General features: G+C 41.5%; 1 protein-coding gene across 1 annotated transcript; it reads right to left on the bottom strand.

The window, feature by feature from the left end:
* Positions 1 to 6,379: 6,379 nt before the first annotated feature.
* On the bottom strand, positions 6,380 to 8,370 carry LOC124591677 (SCAN domain-containing protein 3-like). Its single transcript, XM_047131760.1, has 4 exons — positions 8,357 to 8,370; positions 8,112 to 8,176; positions 7,494 to 7,646; positions 6,380 to 6,828 (listed from the first exon to the last, which is right to left on the bottom strand). The coding sequence occupies exons 1-4, from the start codon at positions 8,368 to 8,370 to the stop codon at positions 6,380 to 6,382; spliced, it is 681 nt and encodes a 226-aa protein (XP_046987716.1).
* Positions 8,371 to 17,832: the final 9,462 nt, after the last annotated feature.

Below are 17,832 nucleotides of genomic sequence, written 5' to 3'. Positions count from 1 at the left end.
GACGGTGTGTGGCCGAGGGTACCTTGAGTACCTCTACCAGTTCTCGTATTGTTCGTGGAAAGAAGGACTGTCGGTATGCCTCTGTGTGGGCTCTAATCTCTCTGATTTTATCCTCACGGTCTCTTCGCGAGATATACGTAGGAGGGGGCAATATACTGCTTGACTCGTCGGTGAAGGTATGTTCTCGAAACTTCAACAAAAGCCCGTACCAAGCTACTGAGCGTCTCTCCTGCAGAGTCTTCCACTGGAGTTTATCTATCATCTCCGTAACGCTTTCGCGATTACTAAACCATCCTGTAACGAAGCGCGCTGCTCTCCGTTGGATCTTCTCTCTCTCTCTCTTCTATCAACCCTATCTGGTACGGATCCCACACTGCTGAGCAGTATTCAAGCAGTGGGCGAACAAGCTTACTGTAACCTACTTCCTTTGTTTTCGGATTGCATTTCCTTAGGATTCTTGCAATGAATCTCAGTCTAGCATCTGCTTTACCGACGATTAACTCTATATGATCATTCCATTTTAAATCACTCCTAATGCGTACTCCCAGATAATTTATGGAATTAACTGCTTCCAGTTGCTGACCTGCTATTTTGTAGCTAAATGATAAGGGATCTATCTTTCCATGCAGCACATTACACTTGTCTACATTGAGATTCAATTGCCATTCCCTGCACAATGCTTCAGTTCGCTGCAGATCCTCCGGCATTTCAGTACAATTTTCTATTGTTACAACCTCTCGATATACCACAGATCATCCGCAAAAAGCCTCAGTGAACTTCCGATGTCATCCACAAGGTCATTTATGTATATTGTGAATAGCAACGGTTCTACGACACTCCCCTGCGACACAACTGAAATCACTCTTACTTCGGAAGACTTCTCTCCATTGAGAATGACATGCTGCGTTATGTTATCTAGGAACTCTTCAATCCAATCACACAATTGGTCTGATAGTCCATATGCTCTTACTTTGTTCATTAAACGCCTGTGGGGAACTGTATCGAACGCCTTGCGGAAGTCAAGAAACACGGCATCTACCTGGGAACCCGTGTCTATGGCCCTCTGAGTGTCGTGGACGAATAGCGCGAGCTGGGTTTCACACGATCGTCTTTTTCGAAACCCATGCTGATTCCTACAGAGTAGATTTCTAGTCTCCAGAAAAGTCATTATACTCGAACATAATACGTGTTCCAAAATTCTACAACTGATCGACGTTAAAGATATAGGTCTATAGTTCTGCACATCTGTTCGACGTCCCTTCTTGAAAACGTGGATGACCTGTGCCCTTTTCCAATCGTTTGGAACGCTACGCTCTTCTAGAGACCTACGGTACACCGCTGCAAGAAGGGGGGCAAGTTCCTTCGCGTACTCTGTGTAAAATCGAACTGGTATCCCACCAGGTCCAGCGACCTTTCCTCTTTTGAGCGATTTTAATTGTTTCTCTATCCCTCTGCCGTCTATTTCGATATTTAACATTTTGTCATCTGTGCGACAGTCTAGAGAAGGAACTACAATACAGTCTTCCTCTGTGAAACAGCTTTGGAAAAAGACATTTAGTATTCCGGCCTTTAGTCTGTCATCCTCTGTTTCAGTACCGTTTTGGTCACAGAGTGTCTGGACATTTTGTTTTGATCCACCTACCGCTTTGATATAAGACCAAAATTAGGATTTTCTGCCAAGTCAGTACATAGAACTTTAGTTTCGAATTCATTGAACGCCTCTCGCATAGCCTTCCCTTCTCACACTACATTTCGCTTCGCGTAATTTTTGTTTGTCTGCAAGGCTTTGGCTATGTTTATGTTTGCTTCCGCAGCAGTTGCGGTACCACGGTGGCTCTTTTCCATCTCTTACGATCTTCCTTGGCACATACTCATCTAACGCATATTGTACGATGGTTTTCAACTTTTTCCACTGATCGTCAACACTATCTGTACTTGAGACAAAACTTTTGTGTTGAGCCGTCAGGTACTCTGAAATCTGCTTTTTGTCACTTTTGCTAAACAGAAAAATCTTCCCACCTTTTTTAATATTTCTATTTACGGCAGAAATCATCGATGCAGTAACCGCTTTATGAACGCTGATTCCCTGTTCTGCGTTAACTGTTTCAAATAGTTCGGGTCTGTTTGTCACCAGAAGGTCTAATATGTTATCGCCACGAGTCGGTTCTCTGTTTAACTGCTCAAGGTAGTTTTCAGATAAAGCACTTTAAAAAAATTTCACTGAATTCTTTGACCCTGCCACCCGTTATGAATGTTTCAGTTTACCGGGTGATCAAAAAGTCAGTATAAATTTGAAAACGTAATAAACCACGGAATAATGTAGATAGTGAGGTAAAAATTGACACACATGCTTGGAATGACATGGGGTTTCATTAGAACAGAAAAAAACGAAGCTCACAAAATGTGCGACAGATCTCTTGCGCGCGTCGTTTGGTGATGATCGTCGTTTGGTGATGATCGTGTGCTCAGCCATCACTTTCGTCATGCTTGGCCTCCCAGGTCCCCAGACCTCAGTCCGTGCAACTATTGGCTTTGGGGTTACCTGAAGTCGCAAGTGTATCGTGATCGGCCGACATCTCTAGGGATGCTGAAAGACAACATCCGACGCCAATTCCTCACCATAAACTCCGGACACGCTTTACAGTGCTGTCCACAACATTATTCCTCGATTACAGCTATTGTTGAGTAATGATGGTGGACATATTGAGCATTTCCTGTAAAGAACATCATCTTTGCTTTGTTATGCTAATTATTGCTATTCTGATGAGATGAAGCGCCATCTGTCGGACATTTTTTTAGCTTTTGTATTTATTTATTTATTTATTGTTCTAATGAAATCCCATGTCATTCTAAGCATGTGTGTCAATTTGTGCCTCCCTATCTACATTATTCCGTGATTTATTCAGTTCTCAAATTTATACTGACTTCTTGATCAAATGGTTAAAATGTCTCTGAGCACTATGGGACTTAACAGCTGAGGTCATCAGTCCCCTAGAACTTAGAACTACTTAAACCTAACTAACCTAAGGACATCACACACATCCATGCCCAAGGCAGGATTTGAACCTGCGAGCGTAGCGGTCGCGCGGTTCCAGACTGAAGCGCCTAGAACCACTCGGCCACCTCGGCCGGCTGACTTCTTGATCACCCGGTATATCTGGCAAACTAAAATCTCCACCCAGAACTGTAACATGGTGGGGAAATGTACTCCGCAAATAGCTCCTCTACGTTTTCTGCAATTTTCTTGCAATGCATGGCGGTTGTCCAGCACTTCCAGTTACCGAAGTATATCAGTGAGTAGGGCCTACACAACGTTAACTGACTGACACTAGCAACTAAGACCTCACGAACAGAAACGACGTATTGTACATCACTGCACGCCGATCTACGCCGCTAGACAGGTAACGGGCAACTGATTTTGGGTGCCCCTGTAGGCCAGTGGCATGGTTCTTCCGGAAAATGCCACTTGCCCCACGAAAAGCGCTGTTCGCTCTCGAGTTTACAGACAGACTATACCTTGAAACCAACATCAACTGAAAGCCAGTATGGCGTATGGCGAGTCTGTACTGAAGAAAGATGGCGTGCATGTGACGTACGCGGCGTTCTTCCATCTCGTTGGTCAACATTCAAACACACTTTCAGAATATCTGTCTTGCTAGATATTGCTCCGCACGTTTGGAAAGACTCCCCAGCGTGCGTTTTCCATGCCATGACGGCAGAAACTCGGCATTCTGAATGCTCTACGTTCGAATGAACAGTCCGTGTGCCGACGGCATAACCGACACGTGCCCTCAGTGCCAGGATTTCATCCGGATTAAGTCCGGCCCAAAGGGCCTCCCCTAAACAGCCGCCAGTTCCGCAAACTGGAAGCTGTATCAAAGTTGTTACCGTATCGTCACAGTCCAACACATGTTAGACTGTGTTGAAATTCAGTAATGATAAGAAATTCAAGTTTTTCTGGATATTAATATAATATGAATGTGCTTGAAGGTCTCTCGGGCATGCAGTTATGATTAAGTTATGCTCTGTGGAAAATTCTACCAGGCGGCTTCCTCTTTCATTTCTTAACCCCAATCCATATTCACCTACTACGTTTCCTTCTCTTCCTTTTCCTACTATCGTGTTCCAGTCACGGCGTAGCGTGCCATCATCGTCAGGTTACTCCTGTTTACTGACGTCCTAGGCTGGCGGGTGGTGTGGTATATATACCAGTCGCCTCTCAGCTCCACTGACTCCGCGTATGGACCGAGGGATGTGCAGGGCGCGGTGGTCCTTCAAATTTCAAAGCTTTTGGTTCAGCTTTCATCAAAAGTGCAACAATGAAAACCGCTATCAAAGGTTTCGAAGCTACTGGAGTATGGACCACGGACCCGTCCGTATTCACCAATGCAGACTTCCTCCCGGCAGACAAAACTGACATCGGACTTGATACAAATCCTGCTGTAACCGGTAAAGCTAGGATTGATCAAGACGATAGTATTAATCGACAAAATACCGCTAATATAGGTCATAGAAAAAAAGAGGGAAGTACGGATAAGTACACCTGATCAAAAGTTCAACAAGCTACAAGATCTACTAAAATCCTTCCACAAAACTTTGTAAGACAAGCAGAAAGTGTCTGAGGCATTGTGGGTAGAGGGAATCGAACAAAACTGGGAAGAACATGTCGATGATGGAGAGAAAAATAACGGAGCCAATATTTCGTCTGGATCGGAAAACGAACAAGATAGTAAAGTATGTGGTCTAATAACTCAGATCCAAATGTATACAATTTTGGGACATATGAGGACATAGTACGGTAGTATTACCCAGACTATGTAATCACCACACCAGACATAGAAAACAGCGTCGTAATAAATGACAACACAGCTGAAAATATGAATCTGCAACTCACAGTGGCCGGTAACAAATATGATAACGAGTAGAATCAGGGTGCGAGTACACATACACTTAACGTACAAACAGACGACTCCCCAGAATTTAAGCGTGGAGTACTGTCACACTTTAAGACTACTTGCCAGGTTCTAAAATCCAAATTAAACACGATTACACAGATGTGTGACGAGGAGACAAACCTAAAGGAAGTAGCAGGGTGGATTTTAATCTTGCAAGAGTATGATTTCTATGTAAAATACGTCCAGGGCCGACAAACACCTTAGCAAATTCTTTTGCCCGGTGTCCACATGGTGCAAACCCAAGTAAAACGAAGTTCGGGGCAGATGAAGACCAAACTGGTATGTACTACATAAGAGGACTTCCTTTTCAAAACTACATAAAACAGCTTTCTCAAACATTTCAAACGAACAGAACAAAGACCCAGAGGTGTTAAGGGTCAAACATAAGTGGAAAGATAAAAACTCAATTAACATTTGTCACCATTATTTGCTGAAGAATGACGTGATGTTCTACAGACGAGAGCCAAGTACAAGTTTATGGACATCATGTAGTCCAGAGGTTCCCAAAACTTTGTTTTTCATGCCCCCCTTCTGGTGAAAAGAAAACTTCCCTGCCCCCCCCCCCCCCAAAAAATAAAAAAATAGAGATTTTTATAAATTATCTAGAAACTATTGAAAAATTTGTGATGGTGACGTCAAGTAACATGGTGGGCTGTTAATGTATCGAGTCACAGTTATTACGTCATCAGTCTAGTCTAGTGATTATAAGCCACTCCTAAAGCAAAGAAAGTCCTTGGTAAACAAGGAAAAATAGTTGCGACCTTTGCAGACTAGTGGATGGGGGCCGTTATTTTAAGTTGAGTACAGCTTATTACTTTCACTCATTATCAAAAATAGTCACTCAGTCACAGTGTTAACGAACATCACTGCTTTGTACGCCTATAGCGCTCCCCATTGTCATTGCGCATAGGTTGGCATTTATGTCAACGACGACAGTTACCGAACAGCGACAAAGGCTCAGTTCCCAGAACCAAAAAAGTAAAAATATATAAAAATAAGTTTTACGAAATAATTTTGCAGACTACACAGAACTTTAAAAAATATGAATATAACAACTTCCTTACCTTGATTATATTCCCTTGCTGCACACCATTTCTTCACCAGTATACGATTTTAGAACTACGCTTGCTATATCTAGGATAAACTTTCGCTGTGTCTTCATCCAGAAGAAATACTATTATTAGTTGAAATAATATACCACACGTTACATCAGAATCCATAAGGATGACACGCAGTATTTATATTTAAATCAGATTCACTATGTTTATTTTATATTGTTTCTTCGAAATAGTTTTTTGTAACTTTACAGTTTTACCTACATGTAAGGACAGTTAGGAGGAAAATAACAAGTTCTCTTATAATGTTACGTATTTATTATAAAAATATTATTTCCACACACATATGGCAAGAAACAAACAAATAAATCAATGTGAAGGATGAGCTTGCAAATTTTTGACAAGATTTTGAATTCTTGGCTGAATAGCAGAAACTGCGCAACGTAAATCATTGGCAATACTGAGTTTGCTTCTAAGCTTATTTTTTATCGCCACTATCTCTGAAAATGCTCTTTCGCACAAATAAGTGCTTGAAAATGGTAAATACAGTTTCAGTGCTTGTTCTGCTGTGCTGGGATACACCGTGAGATATTTCACCCAAAATAAAGGCTTATCCATCTTATTAAAGTCATACTTCGCTGCGGAATCATTTTTAATTTCTAAGACTTCCTCTTGTAGTCTGTCTGGCAACACATCCACGTCAATGTGAAATGGATCTGTCACTAACCTGTAATAAATTTTATCATCACAACTGTTATGGAAGAGGTTTATTATATCTGGAGCTGAACGATTGGAATTGCCTTCACTTAGCACACCAGCTAAAAAAGACGACGCCAACAGGTTGGATGATCAAGCTGGCAGGTTTCAGCAAATTGTAACAATGAACTGCCGCCTAAGAATGACCAAGTTATTGAGGCTAATTTTTCTAGTCCTGCAACCGCTAGATCGTACATTTATGGGTGCACTTAAGACTCACTACAGCGAGAATATTTGGCAGTGGATTCTCCATGAAAGCAAACCTGTTGGATCCTATAATATAGTGTGTCTCTTTGGCAAGGGAAGGAAATACAGTAGAAGAAGAATGGGTAGCTTTGAAGGATGAAGTAGTGAAGGCAGCAGAGGATCAAATAGGTAAAAAGGCGAGGGCTATTAGAAATCCTTGGGTAACAGAAGAGATATTGAATTTAATTGATGAAAGGAGAAAATATAAAAATGCAGTAAATGAAGCAGGCAACAAGGAACACAGACGTCTCAAACATGAGATCGACATGAAGTGCAAAATGGCTAAGCAGGCATGGCTAGAGGACAAATGTAAGGATGTAGAGGCTTATCTCACTAGGGGGTCTTTGGCAAAGTTCTTTTCCTCTTTTTTCTTAATAATGGCTTCTAACTCTTTTTGTATAGCAAATCATTTGAAACAGTGGTCTCCCCCCTCTTCCGTTCTCGGGAATATGAACATCAGGGCAACATAAGGACCAAGGACCTCCTGCACTCAGCAAACAGATGACCATTACTAGAGACCCACACTCTGCAGCAGTCAGAGAACAAATTTGGCGTTTACCTCTGCTTGCAATTACTTGTGGTATCTTAGTCTGAACTACACTAAGGCCTGTTTTGTCAACGTTCCATACACGATCTTCTGGATATTTATGTTTCCAGTATTCAGCTTATAGCAAGTCGTAGAATGGAAAAAGCCTTTTGCTCGAGCATATGATGATCCAGTTGGCTTTCTATTTGAAAGCTTATCTTGATGACGTCGAAGAAAATGGTCAAGACAAGCCCTTCCAGCAATTTCATTTCTGAGGTTTGTTGCAATTCCATTCCTAACTGCAAGTTGGTAGGCCATTTTTCTAACATCCATACTAGTAAAAGCATAGAATTTTCGTCTCCATATACTGTAAGTAAACCACTAGTTCACTTTCTAGGGCTGCTGATAGAGCTGGTTTTCTTCCAAGCTTTTTAGTTTCAACATCTGCCATCTGTAAGGTATTAGCCTCATACACATACTGGCGCAGAGTTGTATTTGGGACAGCAAAATGTTTCGATGCTTGCTTTTTTAACTCCCATCGTTTTTCCTACAACAGCAGACACTGCCTCTCACATTTTGTTTTCATCCCACACCTGCCTTTTGGGGGTTCATTTAAGTGCCAGATTAGTCCTAGGCAGCTGAAAACAGAAATAAAAACATTTAACGGTCTGCTTATAATATGGACCCTGGGGTCCACATTAGAAGCACCAATGGGGGCCATATTACAGTCACTTACACCTTGTAAACTAGTGTAAACAGCTTTAAAATGCAATAATACCACACCTTTTACTCTATTTGAAACTGATGCCAATACTTACTAGGTTGTATGCATGGTGCTTGCATCTAAGTATTAACCAATAATGGTACATTAATAAAGTGAAATTCACATACCTCTCAAAGTTTTGAACAGGAGCTTGAAAAATATAACCTCACAGCCACTCAACCACTGTACTGACCTGCTTCCATTGCTCCTACAGGCCAGTGAGCATACTAGAACACTAGTTCCAGCTATCAACACTAGAGTTCAGCTAAATGTTATTAAGATATTAAGGGGGGGCATATTTGTTGCAGGGTCCATTTTACCACCACTTCCTCTACATGGTAATGCAAAGCCATTGAATCATTTGGATAAAGGTATATTTGCATTCACGTTGCTTGTAACAGCAAATCTGTTTGACAGGCTCATTGTCATTGTGAAAGAAAAACTAACAAGTAAAGTGAAAAACATTCACCATAAGCACAAATTCAGTATTTTGATGAATAAGGACTCAACTAGAAAGATAGGCAGAGGTTGGGAAGTACCAGCCACAAAATCACTTGAAGTTTGCCTTTTGGAAGAAAGTGGGCACTGACTGTAAAGTAAGCATTCATAGATATTACTACACATGTATTGATTATAGCATTAAGTTAAATATGTCCAAGCATATACATAATGTTTGCCAAGTAGAGAGTACAGAAGAAAATCCGTTTGAAATTTCTGAATTACCAGATGTACTAGTTACAATTACCAGATGTACTAGTTACAAATGTTGGAGGCATTTCTTTCATTAATGAGAGAGAAGAAAATTCTGAAGCCAGTCAGTTCCTGTGACACAGAGGTACTGGCAGAAATTGTTTCTGGTATGTCAGTTACTCAAGTTCAGCTGGTCAACAAAATGGTAACTTCATTGAAGGCTAGTGTAGGTGCTGTTCATGCCAGTAGTAGTATCTCTTTCATTAGTCCACAAAGGAGTCACAAGAGAAAACGTGCACCACAGAGGAGACTGTTTTCAGCAAAGAAAACAAATTCCTCAAGCTGCCTACCCATGGCAGTTCCTGATACAGAAGAAACAAAGTTAGTGAGAACACTTCTGGATGAAGGTTTACACCACATTATTCAGGAACATGTTGGCTTTATTCCGTGTCCTGCCAGCCAGTTTTAGGTTTTCCATTATTTCCCTAAATCAATCAAGGCAAATGCTGTAATGGTTCCTTTGAAAGGCCAAGGCCGATTTTCTTCCCCATCCTTGAAACCATCAGAGCTTTTGCTCTGTCTCTGACGACCTCACTGTTGACAGAATGTCAAATGTCGATATTCCTTCCTTCTTCACCAGCCTCTGATACGGCAGTTCTGCTGACACGTGGGATCACCAGAAACTGATGCGGCTTGTGCCACCAGCCTAGAATGCTAGCATCGCTGGGTCAATCCCCTCCCAAGCTGTGATGACTGTGATTGAGGCTCAGTGCACTGCTGGTGATGGCCGCACATTTGACAACCATCCCAAAATTACAACAGAGTGAGTTGCAATCAACAACTTGTTATATGTATTTATTTTTGATCTAGTAACACTAGTACAACTGTTAAACAGATTAAATATTTTCATATTCTAGCAAGGAATATACTAACACCTGATTGTTCACAATCAATTTTCCTGATAATGTAACTCATTTACCAAAAAATAAATTTTGCGAATAAATACTAATTTCAGTATCAGTATAAACACATGCAGTTGGAATTAGGAATGAGTAATTCTGAATGTAGCAATATAACTCAACTGAAAGCCTTTTTGGTTCCAATTTGCAGTATAATTTTACTTTTTTAAAAAAAGCCCTATTTCAAAAGTTATCTGTAACCAAATAACTCATATTCCAGAATGTTCTGTTTTTAACTGGTCATTATTTCCTAAATTTAGGCATATAGTTTTGTAGTTCTAATTGATCAGGGAACAAAAATGCCTATTTGTATTTGGAAACAGGTAATAATTTCAAACTTGTCATTAATACTAGTAACACCCTGACACAGACACTAACAGATCAGATACCTAGTCTGCTTGCCTGCTGGCTGCAGATGCTGATTGATTGTCTGAATGAGGAGAGGGACCAAACAGTGGCATCATTAGTCCCAAGGTCCAAAGTGGCAGAGACTGTGGGAGCAGCAAACCAACAGCACAATCTAGTCAATGGCAAAGCAAAACAGGCAAATGAAGATGCAGACGGAATACTTGGGTGGCAGGAAGAGTAAAGAACTGGAGGGAGGAAGGGGAAGATCATAAGACACCCCAATGGCGCTATGTGTGACATGGTGCTGGAATCGCTGCTAACCCACCCCAGTTCCCACTTCACACCATGACTGTGACACAATGGGGACGGGATGAAACAACTCAAAATGGGGAGGAAAACCTGACCAGCATGAAAGCAATGATGAAGGCCTTCCAAACTGAGGGCCTCTAATTGTGGAAGAGAATTCAGGTACTTAAATCTAGGGGACAAACCACTTTTATGATGAAAACCAAAGACAGATGTAAGTATGTAAGGTTGTCTGCTACTATCTGTGACAATGGAGAATGGAAGAGCGTATTTAGTGCTAAAGGCGAAATGATAGTAGAGTCTTGTAAAATATGGTTGACAGTGAGGGGTGGGGGAACAAATCATTATGGAGTAAGAGGCTATGATTCAACCTTGTATGACCAATACGAAGATAGCAGAGGATGGTAGATCCCCAGTGGGCCATGCGGCAAGAGTCCCCTTATCGCAATAAGTTTATTGGGCAGGGGGTTGGCCTCCAAGAGTCAGCTCAAGGCTGAGCAAAAAGGAATCTGACATGAAGCTGCAAACCCAGCACCAGAGAGGTCACAGAAAAGGGCTACACCCCCAAGCCACAGGATCAGCAGCTCATTACCTGGGATACCCACATGAGTGGGAACCCAAAGAAAGTCAATTGAACAACCAGCATGGTCAAGATGTCATAGACCAAGAAGAGGGAGGGAAAACCACTGTCTGATTGCCTCAAGGGCACTTATCGAGTCTGCACATAACATGGGTGAGAGAGGACTGTTTAACATACTAAAGAGCCTGGTAAATGGTCATTAGCTATGCAGTACACATGCAACATATGGCAGGTAATAGATGGTGTTACTTGCCAGCAGAAGGCATGAAGGCACATCCCTTGTGATTAGCAGATTTAGAGCCTAGAGCCATTACATTAAAACACAACAGCAGCCTGAAACTCCCATAAAAGCTGGCAGAACAACAATGAAACAAAGACCCCCCAGGAGAGATCTCTCTGAATCTGGGATCAAGGAACTAACCAAGGGGAAGGAGGTGTTTGGAGAGAATGGGGAACAGGACAAAGAGGGAAGATAAAAATCGTGGCAAAGAGCAGCAAGGTGGAGCCCAACTGCTAAACTCACCTGAAGGGTGGGCAATGTCCTGGAGCTGCTAAAATTTAAAATAGAAAGGGTGTGAGGGGAAAGAGAAGATGGTGATGGCATAGGAAACAAGAAGCTTAGACTGTTGAACCAAAAGGGCAGCGAGTGGGGGACAACCCCAGCTTCAACCAGGAAACAATAGGGCTAGTGCAAAAGGTACTGATGATCAGACAGATACCACAATGGTGGACCTGATCCAAGAGGATCAGTATGGAAGGAGCAGCTGAGCCATAAATTTGGCAACCATGGACCAGAAGGGACAAAAACAAAGATGGTGAGGAGTCAAACAATCTGCACGCCCCCCCCCCCCCCCCCAGAGGTGTGGGAAAGGAAAGGAAGTGGAGGACATTGAGTTTATGGAGACAGCCAATCTCCAGAAGGCGGATATGGGGTGACTAAGTAAATTTCTTGTCAAAAAGAAGACCCAAGGAATGGAACTGGGGGATCACAATCAGAAATTGGGTCTCGAGATAGAGCTCCAGAAGGTACCGAACACAATATGGTGACACAAATGCACCACCCACAATTTAAGAGGAGAAAACTGAAAACTGTGTGAGAAGGTCCATGCAGAAGCATACCACATGGCACCCTGGAACTGTCACTTCACAAAGGCCACCAAGTGTTAAACAACTCAGACACAGAAGTTGTCCACATGCAGAGCAGGGGTGACCAACAGTTTGACGGAGGTCACAAGTCCTTTAATAGTGATGAGGAAAAGGATACTTAACACTGAAACCTGTGGAATGCCATCCTCCTGGGCAATGAGAGTTTCCTCATCCCAGGACTTATGTTCCTTCTTCTCTTTCATAGGTAGAGGAGGACAGAAGCCAGTGGCCAGAGAGGCAAGGGGATGGGGAGAGAGGCTTCTGCTAGTTCTATAAAGAGAGACCAGGCAACCTTGGTGGTGCTAGAGCTGATGGCTCCACGGCCGATGTGTACCAGCAGACACCAGAGAAGAGGCACTTCTCTGCTGGATGAAAGGAGCAAAGGGAGTTGTGTTCAGGGGAGAGGGAGAGAAGAGTGAGGCATCACTGGGGTAAGGAGGAGGAGGGGGAAAGGATGTATCAGAGTCAATGGTAGATGTTGTAGACACAAGGCGAAGCTGATCATATTTCTGAAGAGCACATGGCATAGGGGCTGTTGCTGGGAGTTCCAATGCTCCAGAATGACAAGCCACTACTCCTAGGCATACACAGGGAGGTAGCAGCTCGTGTATCAGAACTGTCATCCCTGTGTTTTCAGAGGACTCCATCAAAAGAGTACATTACACCCCAAGCACACGAAATGACTACTGTGCTAGCTGTATAGCACAAAAAGGACAATGGCTTCAGGTAAAAAATGGAAGAGGTGGTAAGGCCACATGCCAAAGACTTCATGTATGGTGTTGTTCCCCAGCTGGCTCACACCATGGAGACAAAATTTAGAGGAGTTGAATCCCCAAAGAGGGACCAAAAACTCCAAAAAGGAAAGTGTAAAGCAAGAAGAATAATACTGTAAGGGATAGAAAAAAAAGATAGCCAGGCCAATGTAAACAAGGAAACAGAGATGTAAAGAAGGGGAAGAGGGGAAGGATTGAGGACAGGGATGTTCGAGCACGGGAAAGTTAATGCAGATAGGATCCAATTACTAGAAGCCTCATGTGTTCCATGCACAAACTCACAAAATAATTGTGACCCCCTTCCACTGGGGAGTGGGGAGGGGGTATGGAGGGATGGAGCAGATATAGAAACATGATTCCGTGATGTCAAAGATAAACAAATCTTCATATCTGAGTGTTAATGGATTTGCTCCAAATACCCACTGGCCAACATGGAAACCTGCGGTACTGAGGTCATACTGGCCATCATGACAACTCTGTTTCTCATGCACCACCATCCAGCGAAGTAGACAACACTACCCAGTGCTGTTGACACCGTTACAGTCGCATGCTGTATTGCCATGCTAGGGGTCACGACAATGGACCATAGTGCACAACTACACACTGCTTACTCTAGAGCCCTGCAAATTAATATTAAACTGACTGAGCATATACTAATTCAGAGATGACTCACAATGCATTTCAATAATGTGCATAACAGAGAATCAGTTTCATACCTAGCGTGAAATGAAACGACAGTATGGCATTTCTGGCCAGGAGATCGTATGCAGGAGCAATCGGCCGCCTACTGCAAGTCTACATCAGTTGATACTGGTTTTTTTTTGCATCTAAACAAAAGGTAAAATGGTGATAAGCGCAACACAACACCCGACCTCTGAGAGGATAAATTCTCCAAATCGGCCAGGAATTGCACAAAGAACTTATTTGAGAGGAAATAGTGTCAAATTTAAATTTCCTTTGTTTCGTATATTTGCTGTAGTGTCCATTCTTGTCACACAACTGAATATTTGCGTCCCCATAGAGCTTATTCTTGGGGAGGGGGGGGGGGGGGGGGACTTAGTGTAATCTGAAGTCCCGATAATTGCGACATAATGTGAAATTTTGCATGCCAAAACACAAAAAATTCTATTCAAGTTTTCTTGATAGTGCAAAATTCGTTTTATAAAGACAGCTACTAGTTTCATCAGTGTCTATTGTCACAATAAAAGAATAATTAAAAGTTTTTAAATTCTATTTAACTAACACATTTCATATTGTTAACTAGTTAGAGGTGATCAAGGCATAAATTTTTGGAGTTATAAACATTTAAAGCCTGACCAAACACTAAAGTAAATTCTCTAACAGCAACGTAATTACTAATACATTCTTCTGTCATTGTATCTGTAAATCAGTACAAAAACAACAATAACGGCACGTAAGACCTTCGTGTTGTTTTTGTTTACATATAGCCAATCTCATGTCCTTGACAAATTTAAAACTTAATTATTCTTTTGAAACTGATCATGAGTGAGAAATGTCGAAGCTGTTATAGCGTTGTGAGTAGAGGGATTTGTTGCTAATCTTGTAGGAAATATTTTCATTGGGGGAGGGAGAGGTGGGGGGAGATGTAGTGGGGAGAATGTTGGGAGAACAGAAGAGGCTCTCTCCTGGAACTGCAGAGTATGCGAGGAACATATTGATTGGGCTACAGGAAAGGAAAATCTGTGCCCTTGAGGCACAGTTGAAAGAAGGAACTGATAAGGATCAAGAGAGCTAGGGAGTAGGAGGAGGGTGGTTGTGGACTGGCAGCTTGTAGGAGGATAGGAAGAAAGAGAACATGATCTGATAGTTTTATCATCAACCCCAAAAACATGCGTCTACCACTGCCAGAGCCTCTGGTAGAAAGAGGAGCAAGAAATGTGCAGCGCACTTCAACTTAGGCCAAGAAGCTTAGAAATATACAAAATGTTAGGAAGAAGAAAGTGCTGCTGCTAGGTAGTAGCCATGGGTGAGTTGTTGGCCCCGAGTTACAGGAAAGTTTAGGTGCAGCATACCAGGCCACCAGTATCTTCCAGCCAAATGCAAGGGCTAAGTTATGTGATAGAGGACTTAGGGTCTTTACGTAAGGACTTTACAAAAGAAGACCATGTAGTGATAGCGGGTGGGGTGGGAAACAGTTTGGACAGGGATGGGGCATATGACATAGGTGGTGACCTGGGCAAGATAGCTTCCCTGACTTGTGGCACCAACGTACACTTTGTTGAGATGTTCTGGTGTCACGATTGGCCACACCTTGATGGAGATGTGAGGCAAATCAATGCGGGGTTAGGGGTGGCTCTGAGGGTAGCCAACTTTGCTCACGTTTCTCTGGTGCCCGTCAGGACTATCGACAGATGGGGTTTCACTAGGTGTGGCCTATACCTAAACAGGACTGACAAGGGAAGATTGGTACAGCTGATTCGTGAAAGTATAGGGGGTGGATCTCGGGCCACACATGGTCAAATACCTGTTGTCATCAGTATGAGAGGTAGGTCTTTTTAGGATAAATCTAGACAACAGGTTCCCCTGCCTAAAGAGTATCTCCAGCAGTTTGAATTAACAGGGCTTGATATCACCAAGATATTAATAATTTTGTGTGTGTATAGATCTCCCAGTGATAGTGTGGACACTGTTTTTCAATAGATTAAAAGAATTTCTAAATAAAGTCTCAAGTACAAAGCTCAGCACAATTCTGTGTGGGGACATTAAAATCAACATGAACATCGTAAATGAATCCAGCAGCACCCTCATAAATATACTTCAAAGTTTTGGCCTGTCCCTATTGGTCAATAGTGGAACAAAGGTTACTACAATGACTTCATCAGTAATTGACCATGTGGCCACAAATATGGACAGGGAAAAATGTGATGTAGCTGTAAAAGATCTCGGATTATCAGACCATCTCTGTCAAATAACAACAGTAAAATGAGACATCAAATCATTCCCTAAACTACAAGCCTACAAACGACACCCATCAGAAATGAAAATAAAAGGTTTTTCAAAGGAACTAGCAAAACAATGCTGGGATGAAGTGTATAAGGAAACCAATGTGAATAAGAATCCACATTATTTAAATTGAACTTTGAAAAGGCATTTCCAAAAGTATGCATGTCTGTATCAATGTCACACAAAAGTAGATGGATAACAGCAGGTATTAAGAAGTCGTCCCAAACACTTAAATACCTCACTTCCATGAAAAAGAGTCACAATGATCCAGAATTCTTAAATTTCTATCATAGATACAAAAAGATCTATAGGAAGGTGCTGATAGCTGCAAAAAAGTCGTTTAATGACATAGTAATATATAATGCAGGGAATAAAAGCAAGGCAGTCTGGGATGTTATAAAAACGGGAACGGGGAGAAGCAAAGAAACACAGAATAACATACTGCTGAGGGAGGGGGATAAGGTAATAAATAAGCCACAACACTTATCAAACTATGTAAATGAGCATTTTTCAAGTATGGCAGGGAAGTCACAACAAAAATTCCCCAAAACAAATATAACCCCTGTAAATAATGTTCCACTAAATACAATGATGTTACTTCAAATCACAAATAATGAAGCCAGTAAAACTGTTCAAAAATTAAAAAATTAAAAGTCAGTAGGCTTAGATGAAGTACCAATGTGTGTACTAAAACAATGCGTAGAGGTTATACAAGGTCCCTTAATACACATAATAAATGAATCCTTTACATCAGGGACATTTCCAGAGCAGTTAAAACAGGCAAGAGTTGTGCCTTTGGTTAAGAAAGGTAATGCAGAAAATTACCAGCTGGTTTTCCTGCTGTCACCATTCTCAAAAATAATAGAAGCAATTATGAAAAATAGATTAATGAATTACCTGAATAAATACAATCTTTGATTCACTTAAAAGTTTCGTTTCTAATGTGGCAAAAATACGGAGTCCGCTGTGGTAGAATGCAAAAAAGTTGTACTTGATGCTCTTGATAAAGAAGAGTCTGTCAGAGGGTTCCTTTATGATCTTTCTAAGTCCTTTGATACAGTTGACCACAAGATTCCATTAAATAAATTAGAAGCATTAGGAATAAGAGTGGTAGCTAAGGACTGGTTTTGATCATACCTAGCAGATAGGGTACAAAGAATAGAGATAACACATACTTCAAATAGATCTAAACATTTAGTAAAACACTTATCAGAACAAACCTAAGGACATCACACACATCCATGCCCGAGGCAGGATTCGAACCTGCGACCGTAGCAGTCGTGCGGTTCCGGACTGAAGTGCCTAGAACCGCTCGGTCACCACGGCCGGCCAAAAATACTTTAATATGCGATTTCCACAAGGTATCAAATTATGACCAATACTATTCCTGATATACATCAATGACTTTCCCAGTAGTGTTTCTCATGGCGAAAAAATTCTCTTCGCTGATGACAGCAATATTATAGTCACTGAGAAAACAAGAGAACTACTCTCAGAGAAAGCATATGAAACTCTCACGGAAGTTTACAATTGATTGATTTTTATTGTCATAGAGACCTAAAAGGGCATTACAAAAGTCAATATTACATAGTATAAATGTTACACAAATAATTACAAAAACAAGAAAATATTACACAAATAATTATGGTACCTTCACACAAAAACAAAACAGGGAAACTTCCGGTACAAATTGATATTGCATAGTAAATTTAGCCAATTACAGACTTACTCATATATAGAAGCATATAAAAACTGATCACAAAGT

This window comes from Schistocerca americana, unplaced genomic scaffold (assembly GCF_021461395.2).
Source record: "Schistocerca americana isolate TAMUIC-IGC-003095 unplaced genomic scaffold, iqSchAmer2.1 HiC_scaffold_87, whole genome shotgun sequence".
In the NCBI taxonomy this organism is placed as follows: Eukaryota; Metazoa; Arthropoda; class Insecta; order Orthoptera; family Acrididae; genus Schistocerca; species Schistocerca americana.
The sequence above is the reverse complement of the archived record's forward strand: the minus strand, read 5'-3'. Positions and strand labels throughout refer to the sequence as shown.